At 35.9% G+C, this 27,449-nt stretch overlaps 1 protein-coding gene across 1 annotated transcript in view; it reads right to left on the bottom strand.

The window, feature by feature from the left end:
* Window positions 1–585: 585 nt before the first annotated feature.
* Window positions 586–27,449, bottom strand: part of LOC135205351 (uncharacterized) — a 346,437-nt gene continuing 319,573 nt past the window's right edge. The window contains 14 exon segments of the mRNA XM_064235817.1: window positions 586–2,862; window positions 3,837–4,076; window positions 6,629–6,714; window positions 7,102–7,308; window positions 8,492–8,636; window positions 9,156–9,341; window positions 10,572–10,699; window positions 12,985–13,143; window positions 16,204–16,290; window positions 21,392–21,683; window positions 24,775–24,885; window positions 24,887–24,958; window positions 25,371–25,577; window positions 26,768–26,931. Of these exon segments, the coding sequence (XP_064091887.1) occupies window positions 2,152–2,862; window positions 3,837–4,076; window positions 6,629–6,714; window positions 7,102–7,308; window positions 8,492–8,636; window positions 9,156–9,341; window positions 10,572–10,699; window positions 12,985–13,143; window positions 16,204–16,290; window positions 21,392–21,683; window positions 24,775–24,885; window positions 24,887–24,958; window positions 25,371–25,577; window positions 26,768–26,931 (2,795 nt within the window). The 3' untranslated portion in view covers window positions 586–2,151.

The following is a 27,449-nucleotide window of genomic DNA, read 5'->3' as shown; positions in this document are numbered from 1 at the left end:
CCATAACTGGTCTACATACAGAGATAACCGCATTCGATAATGTATAATTATTCATTATACATTTCATACATTGATGTAACTCAATATATCTGAAATAAGCATAAATTCTGCGAAATCGTTCGGACTAATGTCTAGTCTACGAAAACGTCTGTCTGATAATTAATTTCAAAGGTAGCTCATAAATTATGATCATTTTCTATAGGGATTTCGATTATTATTATTATTTTTAGAATCCATGTTTTTAATAAATAAATTTCTCGTCAGTTTTTTTTTTTAATTATGACAATTTTAACGAAATTTTTTCATTTGGATTGTTTCTATTGCTGAAAAATGGGAATTTACTAAAACCTCCATCAGAAGGAATGATAATGGGTAAATAAAACACAAATTAAAAAAATAAGATCCCGTCTCCTAAAATGCTTTCCAAGCAGTGATAATAAAATAAAATAAAAAAACACACACACACAAAGGGTGTCATAAATAAAACGAGTGATCTCTACATATATTCTGATTTTACGTAATACAAATCTATAATTGCAAAATATCATCAATAACACACTAAAACTGATATGAAATGTTGAGCACTTAGGAAACCTTTTTTTGATTATGATGCTTCATCTGGACATAGTTCATTTTTTTGGGGAAGCTTTTTCTTTTGTTTTTGTTACAAAATATGTGAGACACAGCAACACATTTATTGCTGGATTGTGTTATATATATATTTATTTATATATATTAGATATACAGGTATATATAACACTGGACTGAAACGAAAAAAAAAAATTGTGTTAGAGGGATGGTGAAAGGCCTTTTATTTATAACATTCTCAGTCTTATCTTATGCATCAGACTTGACTGATAATCTATATGAGTCTCTTATCAGTCTTGTACCACACTTAATCAGCTTTACTATCACACAAGACTGACTGCTATATCTGCCTTCCATCAGATGTGACTGATTTTGATATGTCTTATATATCAGGCTAGACTGATGACACCATCAGTCTACTCTCAGAAGTGACTGATTACATAACCAGTCTACCATGAGACATGAGTGCTAATATGACAGATTACATCATCAGACATAACTGATAATATGTCTTACGTCAGACATAGCTGATTATATTATCAATCTCCTCTCAACAGTTACTGATTACATAATCTATCTGTCATCAGATTATGCCTGATGATGTATGACTGATTACATCACCAGACTTCTTTTGAATACAACTGATTACATCATCAGTCTACCACTCAGACATGAATGATAATCATGTCTTACCTGAGACGTGACTGATTACATGGTCACTCTCCTTTCTGATACATGCAACAACATAGAGGGTGTCCATAAAGTCCCAGTACCATTACAAGTATTTATTGTTCTGAATGGTATATTGGGACTTTGTGGGCAACCTGTATTTCTCGAATCAGTCACGACCAATCAACAGCCTCAGTATTCTTCAATCAGACACAACAACATCCATTTCAGTTCTAATTAACCTCCCTCCAGGCAACGTCAGGTGAGACAAGGGAACACGTGTGTCCAAGTCATGCTTTTTTTTTCTACCCCAGCTAAACAGTAACAACACTTAACATTATTGATTCATTTGGAAAGAAAAGAACACTTGGAAGAGCCAGGCTCAGTTTGAAATAAAATATCTATACTCTTCTTATTTCAACATTTATAAACAATCAGGAGTTCAGTCTTATGATATGTCTCGGTTTATCATAGTCACATATGCACACACATGGTTGAGTTTTCACTTGAAAGCACTGGAAGTTTTTTTTTAAATGTTTTGGGGTTTTGAGGGTTGGACCCTGAGTTCACTGTGCAAGCAATGGCCTAACCACCAAGCAAGCACTATTCTAGTCTTTAAATCTTAAGAGACCGCTAAGTGTAAACGCTTTGTACAGCACGGGTCAGCAATACATTGTCTTTTTTATAACACGACTAATGCCCGGTACACAGAACACATATTATATTGCTGTTGTTTTACTGATGCTTGTATACAATGCTCACACACACGCCTTGCTGATGGCAGACATTGCTACCAAACGTGGCTAAAATCACTCGTCAGACGTCAGTTGTTTTGCAAGATATGACAACTTCCATGTAGTACTTTCTCAAGTGTCTCTCACAGTACTCTATATATCAGTTGTATGCCGAAGTGGACAGGTAATCGGAATCTAAGTTACACGACCCTCCTTGAGATATCATACTCAAGGTCCTCTCGAACTGCTCCTCCAAACTATCCTGGGAGGCGGAGGACCGGGCGCTCATCTTCCTCGCTGGAGAGGATTCCGAGCACTCAGCAACCAAGGGACTCGACGAGGAGATGCCTGATGTGGACCCAGAGTCCGTATTCTTTTTGGAACCCTTTGCTGAGTTAGACAGTTTCCGGTCCCCTTCCGTTTTGACCATGCGTTCCTCCCCAAGGACGCGACGGAAAGTCGACGGTATCTTGTCCGACATGGTTACGCTGCTGGACCGCAATCTCTCCCGGATGGGCCTCTGGATGTCTTCGTAAGACGAGTCGACTGTGCTTTTCCTCTCGCGTCCTGTGCTGCTGCTCGTTCTGGAGTCCCCCTTCATCAAGTGATCGTGGGGGATGAAGAAAGAAGCCTCAGTGTCGCTACACGACTGGGTTTCATCCTCATCCTCGTCTGAGAAGTTGTAGTTGTCCATGGACAAGTCAGTGGTGGACTCAGTGTTGAGTCTGAGCTGGCGAGTCTCCTGACTTGGGATACGCTGAGGAGTTGGCCGGTGGATAGCTTCGTGTTCATCGTGGTCAGAGTGAGCCGTCTCGCAGTAGGCTGTAACTGCCTCATATGTGTCTGTCCCAATCTCACTGTACTGGTAATTCTGAAAATAAAGAGAACAAATTTACAAACATAACATACTCATTGTATCTGGAAATAACTTGGTTCAATAATGTGTAAAATTAAAATGTCAACAGCACAGAGTGACTCCACACAGGTATAACTGATCAAAAATTAGTTTTTAGTTATAATGTGGTGATGACTAATTACTTTCTCATCCACCTGACTGACTCTTTGCCCTCTCTTGTGACTCATTTACACTCTTGCCTAACCCAACTTTTGGGAAACATTCAGCTACAAAACCCTGGAACTGCTATGTAGGATACGTGAAAGTTCCAACAAGTTTGGGGTCTGAAGAGACAACTTTTAACTCTTGATCTGTTGGCCCATCGCCACTTGGACTTTCACATGTAGGGTCTGTTGCAAGTACTAATAATCATGGAAACTACACACAGTACACAAAGGAACCCTTGAGGACTCAGCCATGTTAAATCACACTCTCACAGGACCTGCTCTGGACAAAGTTATGATGGGAGCATTGGGGAAGGGGTTAATGCCCCAGTCTAGTGACTTACCAATGGTTGTTAATACTTGCAACAGACCTTAGAAGTGAACTCCAAGTGACAATGGGCCAAAAGAGCAGGAGTTAAGAGGGCCAGCAAAGGGAAAACAAACTTACGAGTGACTTGTAAGGGGAGTGCGAATCCCTCCTGGGATTGGCCAAGTCTAGTAACCTACCAATGGTCATTAATACTTGCAACAGACCTCCTTAGAAGTAAAGTACAAGTGATAATGGGCCAACAGAACAAGAGTTAAGAGAGTCAGCGAAGGAAAAACAAACTCATCAAACTTACGAGCGACTTGTAAGGGGAGTGCGAAACCCTCCCGGGATTGGCCAAGTCTAGTAACCTACCAATGGTCATTAATACTTGCAACAAACCTTAGAAGTGAAGTCCAAGTGGCAATGGGCCAACATAACAAGAATTAAGAGAGTCATCTTAGGGAAAACAAACTCACGAGTGACTTGTAAGGGGAGTGCGAATCCCTCCCGGGATTGGCCAAGACGGTTGTCATCCCCGACGACGTGCTGCAGAAGGCGTCGCTAGGCGGCACCATCAGTTTAATGTCCTCGTGACAGCAACTGCAGCACTCTCCCGTGTACCAGGTGTCGCAGTTCGAGTCCCGGCTGGTGTTGTTGGTCGTATGGGTCGTTCCGGAGTTGGCGTAGGTGCGACCTTGTGTGTGGCGAGTATAGCTCTACGAGGAGAGAAGATGGGGAGTTGAAGTTCACAGGGGATGGAAGAAGAAGAAGAAGAAGATTTGTTTGGTAAACAGCTTGACAGTTTCGCGGGCGGAGAGGAAATGTGAATTCGTGTTATGAGGACGCTTTGAAGATGGAGTTTTAAAACTGTAAGTGATTAAATTTTGAGTAAATATGAGAAGAACGACAAAAACAACCAATGCATGGCGAAGAGTAAGCCAGGAAGAATACGCGTACGACAAAACACAAAATGATGGGGATGAGTTTAGTGAAATAAACGAAAATAAGACCAAAATGAAGAGAAATGTAAGTTAACTGATTAAGGGAACAAAGAATGATAGAAAACAAGAGCAAAACCCTGAACTTGAGTAAGAGTCGAAGTAATCTAAAACAATTTGAAGAAGAGATGGAACCCTATTGGTTGATATTTCAAACAAATCAAAATAAATCAAGAACATTTCAGATTTTATTTCCCAGAAGGAACGAGAGATGTTTCTTTTTAAATGGAATAAACCGAGAATATTTTCGAGTTTCTTTTCACACATAATTGGAAGGGGGAATAAATTGACTGATTCTGGAGAGTTTATTCTTAGATATTCAACGCTTTAGGATAAAATGACTCCAGGGTAGATTATAATGAAAGCAACAGAATATTTTAAAGTAATTATAAGGCATTCATGGACAAAAAACCTATCCATACCTCCCCAACATTCCATAAAGATAACTGATAGTTCGTCTCGATGCCAATAAATTCTCAGACAACCTTTTGAAGAGAAACGCATTGTAATAAAATTGAACTTCTAAGTCATCTTCCCTCTCCACTGTCCCCCGCCCCCCCCAACCCCCCTAAAACTCAGGTGCGGATTGAAATATACATTATTCACGTGCAATACTGTCAAGAGTATTGACCTCCTCCCCCGAGAGTGTGTGTGTGTGTGTGTGTGTATGATTTACTGAAGCGATTACCCAGCCTTCCTCTCTCTCTAGGGCACTTCAGCTTCAGATCTCTAATCATTAAGCTTTCAGACAATTAGGGATCGCTTCTGAAGTACAATCATTTTGCCAAACATGATCATAATTCATTTTCCGTCCGTTGGTTTTTTTTTTTTTTTTTTTTAAATTCAGTTTCGACGCGATTTTTTTTCTCATCATGTTTGATGTTTGATATATTGATTTTTTTTATATATATCTAATTTTCTCTTTTAAGGGGAAGGGACGTAAAAGTAAATCTCTATTTTTTAGCTTTTGCAAACATTTGATCTTAAAAACAGATATTAATATTTAGAGAATTGATGGCGTCTGCATCGAAATAAGCATATATTTACTAAGGCTAGGGAACCTCGTGTCTCCTATAGCAATGAATAAACATTATTACACAGAGACAAATTTTTTTTGGCTTCCTTAAAAACTCACTATACTGTTGCAACTCCAAATATATTCCTTCTAAAACTGGACTGGGTATCCATAATAGACTTTAATGAATAGGGGAAAAAAAGTACGAAAAAGACAAAAATTATGATGTATAACATACAAGGAAAGGTCAGTGTATGAAAGATGTTAGACAAGAAAACACTACCACACACAGAATTTTTTTTAAGCCAAGAAAAAACTACTCCACACTTAAGATATTTTTTATGAGCATTATTAGGCGAAACATTCATGCACTAAAGACCTTTTTGTTGGCAAATGTTATAATAATTAAGTTACACACAAAGTGAGAGAAACTTTAATGGCAGACAACAACCCCAAAGGTTTTCATTATCTGCCACGGCAACCTACCAAACGATACTTGACCAGTAGGTTGCCACGCCAGGATAATAAATATTTCAGGCTCATCCACCTCAGCTGTCTATCATTCTGATTGAAAGCATTGAAGAGGCAAAAATATCACTGGTTTCCTCCAGAAAGTTAATGTTGTGGGTAAGTGAGGGCGCACCCCTTACATCATCATCTCGGCTACGACAAAAGGAAAAAGGAAATGGGAATGGAAAGGGTTAATGATGGGGCTAATCCCTAGCAATGGAAAGGACCTGCTCTTTAAAAGAATGAAAGTTATGGAGACTTTGGAGAGCAGAGGCAGGGGAGAATTCTGGAATTTGGAGGTAGACGGGAATGTCACGTTATATGACTCATGGATAACAGAAGTAGAAAGCAATTTCTAAATCTTGTGAAGCAAAGTAAGGGAGAAGTTACAAACATTTAGAAACATGAAGGCGTAAGACAGTTCCAAAGTGTAAGAACATAAAAAAGTGGGATATATATACAAGAATCAGGGAACACAAAAGCATGAGGAGCATTCCAAGATTATGAGGGAAATGAAAAATTAAGCCGGGGCAAATTTCTGGAGTTTAAAGGCACCGAAATTAAGAGAAACAACTGACACTTAACCCTAAATAGGATGGGTTACAGAATCAGGGAAAACATAAGTTGGGCGAGCATTCCGAAGCTTGGAGGTATAGGAACCAGGGAGTACTAGCGACGGGTTCTAAGAGGAGGTCGTGATGTCTAACCTCCGGCGCCACAGACTCCTAAAACACAGGTGTCTTACCTGCGTCATTATGTTAGTTCGGTGGGTGTTAGCGGAAGAGCGAGAGGGAGAGGGCGAGGAATTCAGGAGACCCTGTGACCAGGCATCTGAAACGGAAAGCAGAATTATACTGTTTACTGACTTATAATACCTTCTGTACAGATATAAATCTCATTAATACAATTAAGCCATAAATGTCACACTGATTTGTGAAAATTTGGCCATAAAGCCCAGGCTTGGGGAATTATCAGCAACTCAGCACTCAAGATAGTGAAAAGAGGGAGCTGAAGTGGTTGGACAGCAAGGCTGAAGAAAGAGAATATGAACGTAAGTAATGTAAAAGGCTAAAGAATAGATGCAGCAGCTAGGGGCCATAAGGACACTGCTGCAAGCACCCTTCAGCAATGCCTAAACGACACATCGTGAGGTGCTACGAGGGCATTACGCCCCCTGCACGAAACACCGTAACGCGAAATCTCTTCGAACTCACTCACCTAACCTACTCTTGTTGAGTTCGTCCTTCATCTTAGCCGTCCCTTCCTCAACCTCGGCGTAGTCAGCGGTGGACGACCCCGTCGAGGCCAGAAGCTTCCGCTCGGACTTGTCTGAATTGAGGCGGTCAACCTCGACGGCGGCTGCCCACAGGCCACCCACCTCGCTCCAGGGTTCCACAACCCCACACATCTTGTTCTTACTGGTTTCTGTAAGGTGGAAAATCATTACCATTGTTATTATTATTATTATTATTAACAAAAAAGTACCAACAATTTTTTTTCAAGCTAATAAACAGGGCAATTCAATTTGCTAGAGGAAAATTATAATCATTATCAATAATATTTACTAACAGTTAACTTCTCAGGTCTCAATGTAACCTAATGTCACTCATATGCTAAACTATCAAAGTCTTTTGCAAGTTTCAAATTCATGAATTTTACGATTTGCTTGTTATCTTATACTCACTATAAATGGACTGAAAACCTGCGAATCGCAGATACAACCTATGGAAACAACATTTCACTTTTTATGAGATACAAAACAAAACCTGATACTTTCTTCCAGGTAAGATAAATCATGGGCTATTATAGAAGCAGGGGACGCTGGGCTGGCTTAATCTTATGAGTAATCCAAGATTGGGCTAAAAAATGTCCTCATGTTGACCACTCTAAGTGACCATCTACATATCATCATGAGAAGAAACAGGACCAGGTTGCCAGCTGAATGACAATAGAAGATGAAAGTTTTAAGCTTGAGTTATGTGGGGCATAGCTACTGGCTGCATAGCCAAAAATAATTTACAGTTAAAAGCCTCATGCACAACTTTCATTTTGGGTGATAAGGAGAACCAATTTCGAAGCTTGTCAAAGATATTCAACAGTTACATCCCAGCATGTGGAAGCATGGGCAATTAGAACCATAGAACAATTCACCTTGTACTTATGCATTTCTCTTCTTTCTGTATTTGTAATTATATTCTGTAATTTTAAAGCAAATGAAAAGTCCTAATTGGAAGCTTGAATTTTAAGTCAATGGCCTCTGTGGGGTTTTACCATATGAATTTATCTGTGGGGTTTTCCCAGATGAATTTATCTTGTGTATAATAATAGCAATCAAAAGGACTGCCCCTATTACCATCAATATTTTTGTATTTAGCTTTGTATGCTTTCCTTTACTTTTGTAAATGAAAGAAACTGTAATCAGGAAGTAGTAGATTACAATTTGGGAAAACCTGGTGTCTCATGCAACAAATAATGGGACACAATAAAGCCTGAGAGCCACTAAAGGGCGTACGTATCTCTCCATAACTCGAGAACAAGAAGTAAACACCCTAAGCGTATAAAGAGAACGGGATGATCGCGAATAGAAAACGGTGAATCGACACTTTACCTGAGGGGATACTCGTGTGAATTCTCCTCGCGCACCATTTGGCGACCATGGTGCACGCCACAACCACAAGTACCATAGCGATAGCCCCTCCAGCCAGCATTATGAACCACGCTGACCTCACTACACCTGTTCCTGCTGCTGTTTCCTGCAAAAGATTGAGAAATCACGATCCTTAAAAAGAGACAGACATTATTCAAAATTGTTTATGGTCAAAGTCTCCTGGATCTGAAGATTTTCCTTTGAAATGGTCTTTAGAAATATTGGACACTTTTAACATACGATTCTTTTTTTTTTGGCACTGGCTGTGATTTCTGTGGCACTACACTCTTTATAAAACACCCGTAGCTTAGAGTAACATCCCCTGATTTTTCTGAAATAAACATGACGAAATAATATCCTTCAATATCTTTTTTCTTTTGCTACAAACAGCTATACTATCCTTGAAATTATTTCTCTGTAGATCTTGAAATTTCATGGAGCTAAAAACTGTCCCTTTTGTTTTTTTAAAATGATTACTAACATGTAAAACATTCTTGTAGTGAGCTTCAAATAAACATACGCTACTATTCATTCAGATTAACTCACTCTGATCATAGTTTCATTTCCTGGTGTACAAAGATTTACACCTCTAGATTCAAAGTTAACCTAGCCTTGAGACACTAACCTTGAAGTGAGTCGTCAGTAAGTTAAGTCTCGCTGGAGGTGAGGAGGGGCCCATACCCTTCACGGTAGCGGCGGACAAGGTCACACTCACGCGCGACGAGGTCACGTTAGCCAGGGTCAGAGAGGTCAGGTCACCCACCACGCTGACGTTGTGTTTCAGGCCCGTGTCACTCTCGTGGACAATGACCTGAAAATCGAAGTAAACTTGAAATAAAGGTTGACTGTAAGAACCTGTTATTTTTTTTTCCCTTTCCCTTTCTCTATAATTACTACTATGCAAGTCTCAGTTTTAATCAGAAAAGGACTTGCCCCGTCTAGCAAGAGACATGTTTACACATTATTCAAGTGTTAAGAAGTTGTCACCAGCTCAAAAAAAAAAAAAAAAAAAAAAAAAGTCAAAATAAGTGACTTCACAAACCAACTGTAATCATTTTCTGTACCACACTGAACTAATCAAAATGTCTACCAAAGTATGTATTTAAATATCACGTCTGGAATGCTTTTAGTAACTCAAAGCTATCTCTTATTTTGTTGGGAATCTGTGAAAGTTTTCCCGACAAAGATTTACAAAGAGGTGTTTAAAGACTTTATGACGACCTTATCAATTCTTGCCAACTTTCTCCGAAACGTCCGGAAAATAACGAGACAAAAAACAAACAAACAGAAACTTTCACGTTTAAAGATGTTCTCGACAGGAAAAAGAACTTCTGAGTGTGTCATATCATAGGAAAAACACAATACATCAAAACATTGTTACTGACACATAAAACTTGAGTTTCTTCCTTGTCTGAAGCCAGCTGGACTCATATCTTCAAACTTCTGTTAAAAATGATTTCAGAAAATTGTATAAACAGGTCTCTGATCTTCTTACATATTAGCTGTGTTATGTTTACGTGTAACATTTACTCTAGACATCACACTGAAGTAAATCACTACCATAAAGACGTTTCTATTCCAGATTCTCTCGTGAGGGGTTAGACGTGAACTAACATGACATATCCAATGACCTTTATTTTATTTTCTGCTTCAATTTCAGTCTTGTCTAGGTCTTCATCTATCCTATTTATCCATGGGTTTGTTTCCTAATTCTTCTACATTTAATTCCTTTATGATTAACTGTCGCCATTCCCTTTTCACTGCTTGTCCAAACCATCTGATATTTTCTCAAACTGAACTCTAGCCAGGATCTTTTTCCCAATACTTTTTCAGACCATACTCTGAGCAAATCATGCTCAAAATACCCAATGCTTCAGACAATCTATTCACCAAACACTTAGTACTGACACCATGTACCTTGTGGGAAGTAACTAACTTTTAAAGTTAATGACGTTTAGACTTTTTTTATAAGTACTTCTTCAGACCAGACTCTTGCTAGATTATGCTTATAACGACCCAATCCTTGAGAGGCTCTACTCACCTGATACTTGGTAATGATACCATGTGCCTGGTGGGGTGTCAGTGGCCTCCAGTGTAAGGTGAGGGCGTAGAACCCGTCGTCAGCCTTCGCCGCCCACCATCTCGAGAGAACAACCCACCCAGAGGGGACTGAAAGGAGAGGAAGATCTAGTGATGTTTGTTGTTGTGATATCAAGAAGATCTTAAGTTGTAAGATCATCAAAAAGTGCAAAAACAAACCGATCAAATCGTACGACAATTAGTTATGACGTCACTTCAGCAGAGAAATGGATTAATATTCCATTTAATAAATGTATTCTATATATAATCTAACAGATATTGAAACAGATACCGCAACACATCTACACTGACAAGAATACGAGGAGAATGTGACGTCAATAAATCACAAAAATCAATAAAATGAGACTTATTAATGTGATACTTTAAAAAAGACCATTACAAATTAATTAAATATGACCTAATAGCTTCCTTACAGAGGGTTCCTTCATAATCACCCAAAATAAAAAGGAGATTTGAATCCTCTCAACAGACTAATCATTCAACAAGTGACACTCGCCCAACGCGATTAAATCATAAATTCCGATACACCCCCGATAAATTTGCATAAATTCCTGCATCTCTATTGTGTATAACTGTATCCCACAAGCACTCACAAACCAGGTAATTACCGCGATAAGTAAATGACGGACGCTAATGAAAAGTCGTAATTGGAAGACGCTCATAACAAGCAGCTAATTGGCTTCGATGAAAAGCTACAAATTCGGAGGTAAGGAAGTCATGGATTATTTATGAAGAGAGGGTGAGAACAGATCTGACAACATTAAATATTAATGTCCATGTAAAAACGGAGGGAAAAACCTAATTAGAACAACAAAGGGTTAAGGGTAATGCGATTCTATGACGCGGTGGAAAAGGGGGATTTAAGTATATATATATATATATATATATATATATATATATATATATATATATATTACTTCTGAATAGCAGATGTATCTCTACACACAAAACGTCCACACAAACCTTTTGCGGTGAGGCTGCAACCCCGTTACCCCCTGATAACCAGCTACATTCGACCACCCACCACGTACCTAACTGAGTGCTCCGGGGATTAAACTCGGGGACTTCAAAGAAGCTGACTTATGGCAGACTTTTGAATGGACGGAAATTATACTATCAGGAATTACCGTCAACTTGGTCTCGAGCTGAAGGAATTCCTACGAACTTTCTCTCACAAAAGATGAAGGAGAAAAAAGGGGAGAAAAAAAAAAACTATAATCAAAGACATTATTCGGGACCTTTCTCCGTTTTCCCAATAGACAGAGAGGTAAAAAATGAAAATGCCTCGTCGAGGTACAATCCTCAGCTCGTACTAATTAAACGAAATGTTTTAAACTCCCTCAAATTAATTAATGCTAACAAAGTCCCCGTTCTCTCTCTCTCTCTCTCTCTCTCTCTCTCTCTCTCTCTCTCTCTCTCTCTCTCTCGTCAGATTAGTCTGATGGAATCTATGTTTTACGGGATCGTCCTGGTGGCTCGTTGGTGACAACATGATTTAAAAGTGAAATATATATTCCCCGGAAGATCTGAATGATTCAGATCTGGCTTTTAATGATAAGTTTATGAAAGGCCATTAATAAAATGCGTATTAAAAAGGCAAAAATTAAAAATGTAGACGGGGATACACCTTTCTTGAATGTTTAAACTATAATCGAAATTATTTTGGGTCTGCAAATATTTTAGGGTAAGATCTAAAATTTCATTTTTGTCTGAGTTCTCAAACAATTTTCATCTAAGATTTTTTCATAAATGAAAACAATTTGTTATTAATTCCAAATTGGAATTGAAAAAACTAAAACTAATAAAAATGCTAAAATCATGGTTTAAAATCAATTTAAGGCAAATGTTGAAATTTTTAATCTAAAAATTTTATCCAAAATAGAAAATATTTATATTTATTTCAAAATGGCATTGAGCATTAATAATAATATAGTCTCATTAGTTAAATTTTGTCTCCATCAACATCAAATAAATGTGTTTTATAAATGCTATGAAATTTTAAAACCTTAAAAATGTCAATATATATTTCTTATTAAAAAAAATATAAATAAAAAAATTTACATTAAGAAATTTATCCCAGATGTCAAAGCTAAGACACTTGAACCCAATCCATGGGAGCCTATTATAAGCGGCAACGGGTCACAATGAGGCAAAATAACCCCCTAAAAATTTTATAATGCCAAATAAAAAAAACGTAATGAATTCCAAAAGCAAAACGGACCAAAATCAAGCCTTATGCCATAAACACTTAAGGGCTATCTTGGCCCAAATCTACTCTAAGAGAGTCTTCTCTCCTTCAAAACAATGAAAACCAAACCTTATGGAAAAGGTCCTTAGGGTCTACTATTCCTTACCATCCTGGGGCGTCGTGAAGGCCTGCATATTTGAGGGCACACCGAGGACCCCTTTGTAGTGTGGGAGAAGAAGGAACCAGTAGGATGTGTATGGCTCCAGATCCTCCACTGTGTAGGTGTTCCTACTCTGGATGAGGGTGTAGCCTAGGATTCGAAGATCTGTGGGGGAGGAAAGAGTTAATGAGTTGATTGGTTAATGACACTGTTAGGTGGTTGGTTAATGTTTGATTGGAGAGTCAATAACACTAGTAATTAATATTGTTTTGGGAAAGAGTTAATGAGTTGATTGGTTAATGACACTGTTTGAAGAACCAGTAACACTAGTAAACACTGTTTGGGGGAAGAGTTAATGAGTTGATTGGTTAATGTTTGTTTAATTGAAGAATCAGTAACACTAGTAAACACTGTTTGGGGAAAGAGTTAATGAGTTGATTGGTTAATGACACTGTCAAATAACCGATTGAAGTTTGATTGGTTAAAGGAATAATTACAATCAATACTGTTGATGGAGGAGGTAATCAGCTGATTGGCTAATAACACTGTGAAATAATTGTTTGATATTTGCTTGATTGAATGAATTATTCACATTGGTAATTAATATCGCTGGAGGGAGAGCTAATGAGTCGGTTGGTTAAGCACGCTGTGAAATGGTTGTTAAAGGAATTGTCACCATTGGTAATTAATATTGCTAGGGAAGAGTAGTTAATGAGTTATTGAAGTAATTACTTAATATATGTTTGGTTAAAGGAATCATCAACATTGGTAATTAATAATGCTCTGAATTGTTAATGAGTTAGTGACACGATTAAGAGCAATGTGAAATGGTTAATTAATATTGCTCGTTACAGAAATCAATATTGGTAATAATTATTTGTTTGAAGTTATGAAAGACGAAATGGGTGAAAGTCGCCTGTCATTAACCGGTGTGAAAAGTTAATGACATAGTTAATGACTTCATACGATGCTTAAGTGGGTATCGATCTCGATAAATAATAACTTGGGTTAATGATATGGTGTAAAGTTGGTGGCTTTTCCAGTTTTAAAAAAGGGAAATATCCATGGTAAGGATTAAGCTTACAAAAACACTAACTGGCAAAAACAGAACAAAAATAACACCGAAAATAAAATAAACATCAACAAACAAAAAACCTCACAAACAAAAAATATTATCACAAACAAACAGAGCTCACTAAAATGCCAACACTCGTAAACAAACTAAGAAAAAACTGCTATATTCATATTGTAAAGTTTGTCTCCTTTGGAATTGACGACGAAACTGTCTTGCAACGAAGAAAAACAAAAAAAAACTATCAACAAAAACAAAAAGTAACCACAAACAGGAGTTGACCAAAATGCCAACACTGATCAACAAACCAAGAAGAACCTTCTTCTACATTTTCTCTCTAAACTTCCAAAATGGAAAAGGTCGAATTTGTCACGATGGATGAGGATGAATCATAGATGTTCCCCTGGACGCTTCACCTGAGACAGACAGGTAAGAATCAGGCTTGATTAAAAGCCTCTAATTTGGGGAAAAGTCAAGCTGAAAGGTCAGTTTTTCTGGTCAGGGCTGGTTGATTGATTGAGCTGGTTGAATGTTAATGAATTTTTGTGTGTGGATTTTTTATTTTTTTATTTTGTAATGATTTGGTTGCGGTTCCATTTAAGTTGTTAGTACATCTGCATAATAATAATAATAATAATAATAATAATAATAATAATAATAATAATAATAATAATATAATAAAAATAATAATAATAATAATAATAATAATAATAATAATATAATAATGTACTTAGGAAGCAGACCCTCTCTCAAGCATACTTTATTAAAAGTAATGGCTACTTCAGCAGCGTTACACTTGTAGAGATTCTTCTCTATTTTGCGAATAGCGGCTTTTTCCGTGCTACTTAAACAGGCTAGTAGAGCGCCTATAGAGGTCATGGTCAAATACAGGGTCAAAATAGGTGCATATATTTGAATTTTAGATAAACTATGACACCATAGTCATCAAAGTCATTAACGAATCTCTACAAGTGTAACGCTGCTGAAGTAGCCATTACTTTTAATAGAATAATAATAATAAAATAATAATAATAATAGACCAGAAAACTAGGAAACATATGATAACACACAAAAGCACTACACCCAAGAGCAAACACGGACAGACTATACATAACACGAAAGGAAGGAAGGAGAGGACTACTAAGTACAGAGGACTACGTCAACATCGAGAACAGAGCACTGGGGCAATATCTGAAAACCAGTGATGACGAGTGGCTAAAGAGTGCATGGGAAGAAGGACTGATAAAAGTGGACGAAGACCCAGAAATATAAAGAGACAGGAGAATGACAAACAGAACAGAGGATTGGCACAACAAACCAATGCACGGACAATACATGAGACAGACTAAAGAACTAGCCAGCGATGACACATGGCAATGGCATACAGAGGGGAGAGCTAAAGAAGGAAACTGAAGGAATGATAACAGCGGCACAAGATCAGGCCTTAAGAACCAGATAGTTCAAAGAACGATAGATGGAAATAACATCTCTCCCATATGTAGGAAGTGCAATACGAAAAAATGAAACCATAAACCACATTAGCAAGCGAATGTCCGGCACTTGCACAGAACCAGTACAAAAAGAGGCATGATTCAGTGGCAAAAGCCCTCCACTGGAGCTGTGCAAGAAACATCAGCTACCTTGCAGTAATAAGTGGTACGAGTACCAACCTGAAGGAGTGATAGACACAAACGATCAGTCTTATTAAAATATTTTATCGAATCGAATACTTCTATATGGTATCAAATAACAGGGAATTTTAGACATTTCACTTAAAACGCAAATATTTTTTTTAACCAAACAAATCATAAAACTGCAAGAAAAAAAAACTGGGTGAGTGTTTTGAACCAATCCACATAAAACAAACGTCTTATTACAATTTGTTTAGCCATTTAAAAAAAAAGTTCTATTGAGTAAAAAAAAAAAAAAAAAAAAAAAAAAAAAAAAAAAAAAAAAAAACACAAAAAAAAAACTTCAAAAGCCTTACAGAAATTTTCTAACCAATCCCACCAGCTCAGATTACAAACAAACAGAAATTAAACCAACATAACCAACTCACGTAAAGGAAAAAATCTCCTAAAACAACAGCAAATAATAAAAAAAAAACATCTAAGTGAACAGGACAAAACCTCAGGTATATATTTATGCCTTACCTGAGCACTTGGGTGGGGCTGGAATGTCTCCAATAGCGGGTCCTTGTTGGCTGGTGTTTCCAGGAATGGTAGGTACCAGGTCAGGGTCTGGAAGGACAAAGGTTATTTTGGAAATACACTGACTGGAATGGTGGAACGAATATTTAAACAAATAATTTTATATATAACCAAAAATTTTAGACAAATACCTATAATTACGAGAGAGAGAGAGAGAGAGAGAGAGAGACCTTACCTTACAGACCTTACAGTTCGTTCGGGTTGCCCCAGGTCCCTCAGTGTGAGGCACCTCTAATGTCTACCAGAGAGTTGCTAGTACATCTTCCGGTATATTTTGCATCTTCCAATCTTGGATGGTCTGGGATGCAGTTTAGATATTTGTCGAGCTTATTCTTAAACACATCTACGCTCACTCCTGATATATTCCTCAGATGAGCTGGCAACGCATTGAAATAGACGCTGCATTATCGATGCTGGTGCGTAGTGGATTATGTCCTGTGTGCTTTCCTTATTTTTCCTAGAATAGTTTTGGGCACTATTAATCTACCTCTGCTTGTTCTTTCTGATATTTTTAGTTCCATGATGTTTTCTGTTATTCCTTCTATCTGTTTCCATGCCTGAATTATCATGTAGCGTTCTTCTCTCTTTCTAAATATAATAATTTTAAAGGATTGTAGTCTTTCCCAGTAGTCAAGGTCCTTAACTTCTATTCTAGCTGTAAAGGACCTTTGTACACTCTCTATTTGTGCAATATCCTTTTGATAGTGTGGGTACCATATCATATTGCAATATTCAAGTGGACTACGAACATATGTTTTATAAAGCATAATCATGTGTTCAGCTTTTCTTGTTTTGAAGTGCCGTAACAACATTCCCATTTTTGCTTTACATTTTGCCAAAAGAATTGCTATTTGATCATTGCATAAACATGTTCCTATTCATCATCACACCAAGGTCTTTAACTGCTTCCTTATTTGTGATTGTCTCATTATTAGTCCCCTATATGCATATAGCTTTCCTTCTCTGTCTCCATAATTTATTGATTAAAATTTAAATACCATCCTATTTACCTCTGCCCAATCATATACTTTGTTAAGGTCTCTTTGTAGAGCGTTCCTATCTTCATCACAAGTAATTTCTCTACTTATTCTTGTGTCATCAGCGAAACTACTCACTACCGAATCCTTAACATTACTGTCTATGTCTGCAATCATAATAACAAACAGTATTGCAGCTAACACGTACCTTGTGGCAACACCGGATATTACCTTGGTTTCATCCGATTTCTCATCGTTGCAATAACTATCTGTTTTCTGTTGTATAAAAATTCTTTTAAACCATCTTCGTACTTTATCCACGATATTGTGTTTTCTAGTTTTTTTTTTCTTCGCTAATATATTATGGTCTACTTTATCAAAAGCTTTTGCAAAGTCTAGATTAAAAACCACATATGTTGCATTTCCGGCTTTTCATATTTTGAATATGTTACTCACGGGTGGACTAACAGTTGGGTTTGTGTACTTTTTCCGGGTACGAAACCGTGTTGTCCTATATTAAACAAATTATTTTTTATTAAATGTTTCTGATATTTTTTCTTCATTACCCTTTCATACATTTTCATAATATGTGATGTTAGACTCACAGGCCTATAATTACTTGCCTCTAGTCTTGATCCACTTTTGAAAGTAAGGGTGATATATGCTAAGTTTGTGCTCATCATAAATCTTGCCTGTATCTACACTTTGTCTTAATAATATTGCAAGTGGCTTTGCGATAGAATGAACTACTTTCTTTAACAAAATAGCAGGAACTCCCATCAGGCCCTGCAGCAGCTCCATTTTTAATTTCATTAATTGCCTGCACAATATCAGCTTCATTAATTTCTATGTCAGCTAAAATATTCACTATTTTCCGTCCCTTACTTCTGTATCATTATCTTCATTATCTATTCTAGGGGTGAATTCTCTATATCGTTCTGCCAGTATGTTTGCAAATTTCCTTTTTTTTCATTCGTTAATCTCCCTTTCAATTTCTTAGAGGGCCTATTTCTATTCTTCTTTTATTCATCTTTTTCGCGTATGAGTATAATAGTTTGGGGTTTGCTTGATATTTATTAGGGTTTTTTTTTTCTTCAAGTCCAGTCCCGTTTTTCATTTTCTTTTGATTGTATAATCTTTTGTTGTTCTGCATTTTCTATCTTACTTTTTAGTTCTATAACTTTCCATGAATTTTTTTCTTTTTTTTTTTTGCAAGACCTTTTTTCCACTTTCTGATTTTCTGGAACAAGATCCTTCTGTCTCTTGGTATGCATGACTGATATTTACTTTTCTTCTTCAGTATAATATTATCCACTATTTTCTCTAATATTTATATAATATCTCGTATTTACCCTTATGTCATCACTAACGAAAATGTTATCCCAATCTTTGTTTAATTCTTCATTTATTTCTGACATTTTATATTTTTACTGTGAGTTGTATTTTCCATATCCTTCCCACTTTTTCATTTCTTGCTTATCTCTGTTTTCACTTGCTTTGGAATGAACTGTTAATTCTATGACATTATGGTCTGAAATACTCGCATTATAAACTATTATTTCTTTAACATAATTCATCTCGTTCACAAATATTAGGTCTAAAGTATTTTCCTTTCTTGTTGGCAGGTGATTTATTTGTTGAATGTTGGTATTCTAGTAGCATACTAATAGCTTTTCGAATTGCCTCTTATCTTCTGCACTACTATTACTCTCTTTTTTATATGTATAAGTACAACCACAATCTCCTATTCGTTCTTTCCATTCTACGAAAGGAAAAGTTGAAGTCTCCAGATAGGAGAATAGTCCAGTCCTTGTGATTTCTACATATATCATCCAATTTTTTCAATTATTAAGTCAAACTCTTTAGTATTAGGAAGTCTATATATTACTATGTTCATTAATTTTTCAGATTCAAATTCTACCGCTATTAGTTCCATTCTGAGTTACTATCTTTTTCTCATATATTTTTGTTTTCTCCCTTGTTTTTTGTCTTTCCCATATATTGCGGTTCCTTGATTCCTATTTTTCTATCTGATCTATAAGTTTGGAACCCTGTTTTATTTTATCATCATTCCCAGTCTCTTGGGAATACCAGGTGTTTCACTTACATTCATTATTATCTATTTTCTTTTCAATTTGGGTTAGTTCTTCTAAGTACTCTATTTTTCTTTTTGAGTTACTCGTAACTAAAACCCTGCGCATTCATCACTATGATGGTTTGCGTGTTTTCTCCTTCATTTAATATTGGTAGTAATAAGGATTTTCCCATGTCTCTTTCCTGTTCTGGTATGTTGTTCTTTTTTCATTTCCCAGAAATTCTGACATTAAAAAATCCAACTTTTCCATAATATTTGATCTTCCTTTCATCATAATTATTCATTTTGTGTCTGAATCTGCAATCCTCCGTTTCCGCAATATCCTCTTGCATAATAAATACAGTTATTATCTCTTGAGTAGAATTTTGGAGTTGATGCTTTGGAATTTTTTGCTGACACCTCTGCATATCTCGTTGGTGGCTTGCTTTTTTCTTTTACCTGATATTCTTTATTTCTCTCTTTATTTTGTTTCTTTCTTATTTTGGATTTATTACTTGGTTGGTTATTTATTTGATTATGATTCATGGCTACAGGGTGCATATATTTACATTTTTTTGTCGAACTTACATCCTTTTCCTTCTTTTAGGTTTTTGCATATTTTTGGATGCAGATCTCTGCAATCATCCCCATAGCCATCTAGGTATGCACATTTACCATATATTTCATAGTTGTGACATACCTTAGGATGTTTGTAGTAAAATCTCTCTCCAAATCTGCAATTCCCTCTTTTCAAAAGGTTGCAGATTTTGTCTTTTTGTCTATTTTTTCCTCTTTCCCGTCATTGTGTAGATCTGGGTAGAGCCTCTTCGGGATTTGCCTTTTGTGTTGTCATATCGTAATTTATTTCTTCGTAGGTATGCTGCTTTATTGCCTCATGTGTAGTATCAATGAGTATTTCTGCATCCATACTTTTGTCTTGTTTCTTTGTTTTCCTTATTTTTTTTCTGTCATTTCATTTTTGTTTACTTCTCTTCCGTTTTCCTCTTCTTCTTCCTCTTCCTCTTCCTCTTCATCCTCAACTATTTGTACATTCAATCTTGATTTAATAACATTGTCTATCCATGATAGACATGTTGAACAAAATATTCTTGTGTATCTTTTCTCATATCTTGCATTACCTCAGCACACTGTGGATGGGTCGGAATGTTGCATGCAGCACATTTCTGATTAGGTTTTGTGGATTGGACTATGCCTATAACCACACCTTACACAGTTTGCATGCTTTTGGCATTCTTTTTCCTAATGCATCAATTAGGATATTCACAAGGTTTCACCTTATTCATTTTCTTTGTCGGAATATGTTGGTTTATGTATATTTTCTTTATGAGTCTCTTGACCACTTGGATTTTATATTTGGAACTTCTTCAATTATTTTCAAGATGTTTTCATTTGATTTGTTCCAGTTTGAAGGATTATATCCTTCTAATATATCTATGAATGCTTTTGTATCTTTTTGGTTAGGACTGTTGCTGATCTCATAGATGAGAAATGCCAGTTCCCTTCCTGCTACCTCATCGTATTGCGAATCCGCCAAGCAAGCTAAATTTCGCCATTTCTTCCCGCAGTTGGAACTTACTGCCATCTTTTTCTGATTTACAGTATTTCACTTGATAAACAAAACTAACTTAGAAGACGCTTTATCCTACTATTTTCTTTTACACTAATCTTATCACCGATAGTTCACGAACACTTCTAGATATTTTTCAAATTCTAGACGTATGTTAAACTTGTGATATCTGTTGATTAATCTGACTTCACGCGGGAACGTCTCACCAAGCAAGATGGCTACTACGAGAGAGAGAGAGAGAGAGAGAGAGAGAGAGAGAGAGAGAGAGAGAGAGAGAGAGAGAGAGCTATCAACACATTACAGCAACTCCCAGATATAAATATGTCATATGAACGTTAAAGCCCAACGGACAATAATTACAAAAGAGGAGAGAGAGAGAGAGAGAGAGAGAGAGAGAGAGAGAGAGAGAGAGAGAGAATTAACCCCCACACGCAAACCTACTGAAAAAGAAAACGAATCCCACAGAAAACGGGAAGAGAGTCTCTCACTCACCCATATCATTCAAGGGGGAACTACTCAGGATCTCCATCCAGTCTTCGTCGTCGTCGGGGATGAGGGTCTCTTCGTCAGGATGTTGGGTGGCCTTCTCTCTCAGGGCGTCGCCGCCGGGCCTCTCGTGGTGGGGGAAGACCCTCTGGTGGGCGTCGGGATGGTGATGGTGGTGGAGGCGGTGACGTGTGATGTCGTGGGTCTGAAGCTGCTGTTGGACCCGGAGGGGGACGTACCCAAATCCGCGTTGACATCCCAGGATGAAGAGGCCCTCCATATGCGTGGGGCGGCCCGTCTGTTGGAGGGAAATGAGGGCGTCTTTGTATACGGGCTTTCACTTTGAGAAAGAGAGAGAGAGAGAGAGAGAGAGAGAGAGAGAGAGAGAGAGAGAGAGAGAGAGAGAGAGATGTTTTCTCTTGAAGGGGCTCTAAATAGTTTTACCTCCCTGCTGGAGTCGAACTTGGGGCTCTATTTTAGAGAGAGAGAGAGAGAGAGAGAGAGAGAGAGAGAGAGAGAGAGAGAGAGAGGAGAGACGAATGAGAGAGAGAGAGAGAGAGAGAGAGAGAGAGAGAGGGTTATGTAGACACAAAGAAATATATATGATTGCACATTTAAAGTTCAGTGATAACTTATTTACTTAATACATCTTTTGTAAGTTTCTTTAAAAATATTCTTATGTTCAAAGTAATTACCAGATCAATTCAAGCTAATTTAATAGAGAATATAAAATTAAAGGTTTCAAAAACTACTAAATAAAGTAAATCCCAAAAAAATAATAAAATGAAAGATATAAAAATTTCATGTTTTACAATTAACAAAAGAAATTTTTTAAAATTGGCGAATTTTTACATACTTAGCTAAGTCTCAATTTGCATACTGCATCCTAATATTAAGTGATATAAATTTACATATTTCCATATTAAGAATTAATCTCAAAAATTATTTTTAAAAACATTTTCACACTCTGGCATATTTCATCACTATCACCAACCTTACAAGGGATAATACTGCTATCAAGGCTATCATTGCTATTTGCTAACCACAAGGTAGAGAAAAATTGCTAAAGGAGGCCAAATATATTTTTTAAAAATTACGTGGACACTGAAAATGAGTAAAGAAGGATTTTGACATCTCTGAGATAAATAAACAAAAGGAGAATAAATATTATAAGATTTTATTTTACTACCAGTCTGAAAATTATGAAGAAAATATTTAATATGTCAAAACATACATATATACCTATACATACATTTACAGTATATATATATTATATATATATATATATATATATATATATATATATATGCATATATATAAATATATAGTCTATATATATATATATATATATATATATATATATATATATATATATGATTCTATTGCAGAATAATTTTTCTTTTCAACCTATAAATCAAAAATAAAATATAATAAGTTTCAAAAAATGTCAGAGCACATTCTGTGCTAAGATTAATCTACAGATATAGATATATACATACATATATATATATATATAATATATATATATATATATATATATATAATTTAATATACATTTCAAATACAAAGCTAAGAGGAAAGCGACAAGCAGCGACTATGGGGTCAGATTTAATTGACTCTGATATAATTAGAGAGAAGATGGGATTGAATTTCCCAGAGAGAGAGAGAGAGAGAGAGAGGAGAGAGAGAGAGAAGGATGGACGAGAGAGAGAGAGAGAGAGAGAGAGAGCGGAGAGGAGAGGGAGAGAGAAGAGAGGGGGCGAGCTTGCAAGCAATTATCGTACAAGCAATATAAATCTTACATCAGGAATTCTGTAAAATATATATATTATATATATATAGTATATTATATATATATATATATATATTAAAAACATACCAATATATCAACTTCCCTTGTCATTTATTCTTCTTCCTGTAAATTGGGTAGGTGCTGTAGACAAGAAGTCAATAAAAAAAATAAATAAACCAACTAAAGAAATAAAAAGTGATTAATAAAAAATTACAAAAATATTTTTTAAAAAACTAACCCTAAAGATAAGGAGGAACCGTCCCTTGAAAAATGGAAGGTTATGGTATATATATAATATATATATATATATATATATATATATAATATATATATATATAACCGTCCCTTGAAAAATGGAAGGATATATATATATATATATATATATATATTATATATATATATATATATATATATATATATATATATATATAGTTATCAAAAGAAGACGAGGGAAGCAATGGTTAAATAAGTGAAATACGGAGTGCAAACCACGTAGAATTACGCCACACTCTTCGATAAAGTTTAAATCAAAGTACACCAATTAAGGGTGTGGAAACGTCTCTCTCTCTCTCTCTCTCTCTCTCTCTCTCTCTCTCTCTCTCTCTCTCTGCAAGTGGATGAAGTTCGCGAAGAAAAATAACTGTATCGGAAGGGGATCTGAAAATGAATTTAGAAGTTGCAGCTCTGGGACATCTCTCTCTCTCTCTCTTCTCTCTCTCTCTCTCTCTCTCTCTCTCTCTCTCTCTATATATATATATATATATATATATATATATATATATATATATATATATATATATGTATAACTTGATCACGAAGTATATAAAACGTGATGCTATGTATAAATAAAGGTTTTTTTGCCACGAAGGAAAAAAATGAAAAAACGAGTTGGCCGAGTACTTTCGGCCAACTCGTTTTTTCATTTTATTCCTTCGTGGCAAAAAAACCTTTATTTATATATATATATATATATATATATATATATATATATATATATGTAATCTTATTCTTACATACATAGCATAACATACATTATACTGAAATATAATTGATCACAAATCAAAACAGATAGGTCTGCTCCCCTAACTCGTTGTTCTTCTCTCTGTCGGGTAACTGGTTCGAGTCTACACCTTACTGAAATTCTCATTGATTTCTGTAGGTGACAATAGATTTTTTAATTTTTTTTAAACTTCTGAAATAATATTTCTTGCAAAATTTTGTTCAACTTTTTATTTTGGGAATTTTTTTTAATATATTTAATCATCTATACTCTAACATTACTTTGAGGTTAATGTAAAGAAATTATAAAAAAAAAAAATTCAAGAAAAATTAATAAAATGAAAAAATGTGAAGAAAAAACTATTTTTCTTAAAAAATGCGTTTCCCCAAAAAAAAAAAAAAAAATGGGTCTTAATGGTCCTTAAAAAATACTTTCCTAAAAATACTTTTCCTAGAATACTTTTAAATAATAATAATAATAATAATAATAATATAATATAATATAATAATAATAATAATAATAATAACTAAATAATAGTAGTAGTAATAATAATAATAATAATAATAGTAATATAATAATAATAAAATAGCTACTAACCAATCTCCAAGCCAGAGTAGCCGAGCGGGACGAGGTGGGTGCCGGGTGACCCTGTTCCAAGGTCGGGTTCAGAAGGGCGGCCCTGGCTTCCACTTCGTCTACGCCGACGATTGCCCATGCTGACGGAGCCCCTGGCCACGCCCCGCCCACGCCGGACGTGCACCGGAAGCATAAGGCCCCCTACCTGGGATGAGGAGATAAAATTCGTCTGACCCGTGGCCTTAACCTTCGAATCGATTGAGATGGTTTTGGAACACCTTGCAGGCCATCTCTTCTCAGTTGGTTTCTGATTTTATCTATGATTTTAACTCACATGGATAATGAATACTGCAGATGTTTCGGTTATAATCTTGGGATTTCGTTTTATCAATTCTCTCTCTCTCTCTCTCTCTCTCTCTCTCTCTCTCTCTCTCTCTCTCTCTCTCTCTCTCATTTTTTACTTACTCGAAGTTAAAGTTTACTCTCTCTCTCTTCTTTCTCTCTCTCTCTCTCTCTCTCTCTCTCTCTCTCTTCCCAAACCCTACATATATCCAAGACTCCAAATCAGACAACGGGTCACAACGAGGCATGTGACCCAACAACACCCGAAACCTTACCTCATTAGAGGCCATGCATGCCCAGTGTCCTTCCTCCTCAGAGGTCACGTGGAGGTTGTCAGCTTCGTCCACGAAGGCGTCTGTCGAGGCTGACCTCGAAGAGGTGGAGGAGGAGGAAGAAGAAGAAGAGGGAGCCCTTTGGAGGGGGGTCTCCTCCCCCACCAGGATCCTGGGTTGTCCCCCCGGGTAGGCCCACTGGTTCTCGCCCTGCTTTGTGGGGGAGAGAGAGAAAGAGAGGAATGAGATTGAGGGAGTTTTGTTTTATCTGAAATTATTTTAATTTTATTTGACGCGAATTTTGTTTATATACTTTTAGGATAAAGTTTTCTTTAATCTGAACTTATTTCAATTTTACTTTATTTTTTTTGGTATGGATGTAAATGTTGATGTTGATTTTTTTAAAATCAACTTTTAACTAAATCTTTCTCTACACAACTTTACTCTAATTTGAGGTGATTTTAAGTTTACTTGATTTTTTGTTATAAAGTAAAAATTAATTTTTTTAAAATTAAATTTTGCCTGTAATTTATTTCCTATAAAACTTTGTTCAAGGGATACTTTTGTTGCCATTATTAGAAACAGTTTGAAAATTTGCATATTTTAAGATAAAACATTTTTTTAAAGAAATGAGAAGATATATATATATTTTTTTTATAAAAATGAGATTTTAAACTTATTTTATAATAAACGAAATTGATAGAATATTATATTTTAAACTTAGTTTTCAATGAAAATAATTTCTAAAAAATATTTTATATTAGGTTTTACAATCTTTTTCAACTTAAAAAATTGTTTTATACAAAAATACTTCTTAAACTTAACTTTTCGCTTAAAATATTTTAGAATAATATTTTAATACTTAGTTTTGTAATAAAAATAATTTTAAGCCTATTTCTTCATAACAAAATTCATATACAACGAAAAAACAGAAGAAAAGCAACAGAGACGATTGAATAAGGGGAAAAGAGAAAGATACTTTCTACTTACTTTCACTTTATTTCAGCTTTCATTTTCCCCACGAGACAAAATCACGATTTCATTTTCCCTCTTGGAAAAGAAAGGAATTATATTCTTTTTTACTTTCTCTAATCCACCTTCTTTTCTCATTACTTTCTTTTATTATACTTTCTCTCCCTTTCCATTGTTGGGGAAAGTATTGCTCTTTTATGGGTGTCACCTTACAAGTTTCCTGTTCTCGTACAATTTTATTATTTTTTTTCTCTCTCTCTCTCTCTCTCTCTCCAGCAAATACTTTTAATCTCGATTTCTGAATCACTTACTTACCTTACCAAACCCATTTCTTTGTTTCCTTTCAACAAATTAATGATTTCAGGATTCTCTCTCTCTCTCTCTCTCTCTCTCTCTCTCTCTCTCTCTCTCTCTCTCTCTCTCTCACCTTGTTCACGGGCGTAGGGAGCGTCCGCCTCCCTCGGGTGGTTCTCCTTCACCCAAAAGACCATGGGCGTGGGCGTGGCCACCACAGGGCAGCTGATCTTCCTGACGTGGGTGGGGGTGATGACAGCTATCCGTGGGCGGACGCCCCCGTCCACTCTGGGGGCCTCTGTAGGACAGGAAGAGAGGTTAATTATCAATCTATCTATCTAGGTTTCTTTATTCCAACGTTTCGTAATTGTTCCCATAAGCACATCATCAGGATTATTGAAGTGAAAAAACAATTACTTGTAAAATTGTAAAACCTAAAACCATAAAAAATTCAGAATTGAAAAAGCTGAAAATGATTATTACAAAATTTTTAAAAATTCATAAGCATTAAAATTAAAGGAATGAAAAAAATAATATATACTCTATTAAAATACCTTTTATTTGGATGATGTATATTTGTGTGTGATCCCTTCTCTTTATCGATGATTATTAAAATAAATACAAATATGTATACATATATGTATACAGTGATCCCCACCATAGAGGAAAATCCACTACGCGCTTTTGTCTGAGTCCTCATCTACTACCACATTAGTTTGATTATCTGTCTGTCTGTTTGCCTTTTAATTTATTCACCTACCTACGTGTATAATTATATATATATAAATGTATATATACAGTGATCCCACAAAAAAG

Source organism: Macrobrachium nipponense, chromosome 49 (assembly GCF_015104395.2).
Source record: "Macrobrachium nipponense isolate FS-2020 chromosome 49, ASM1510439v2, whole genome shotgun sequence".
NCBI lineage: Eukaryota > Metazoa > Arthropoda > Malacostraca > Decapoda > Palaemonidae > Macrobrachium > Macrobrachium nipponense.
The sequence above is the reverse complement of the archived record's forward strand: the minus strand, read 5'-3'. Positions and strand labels throughout refer to the sequence as shown.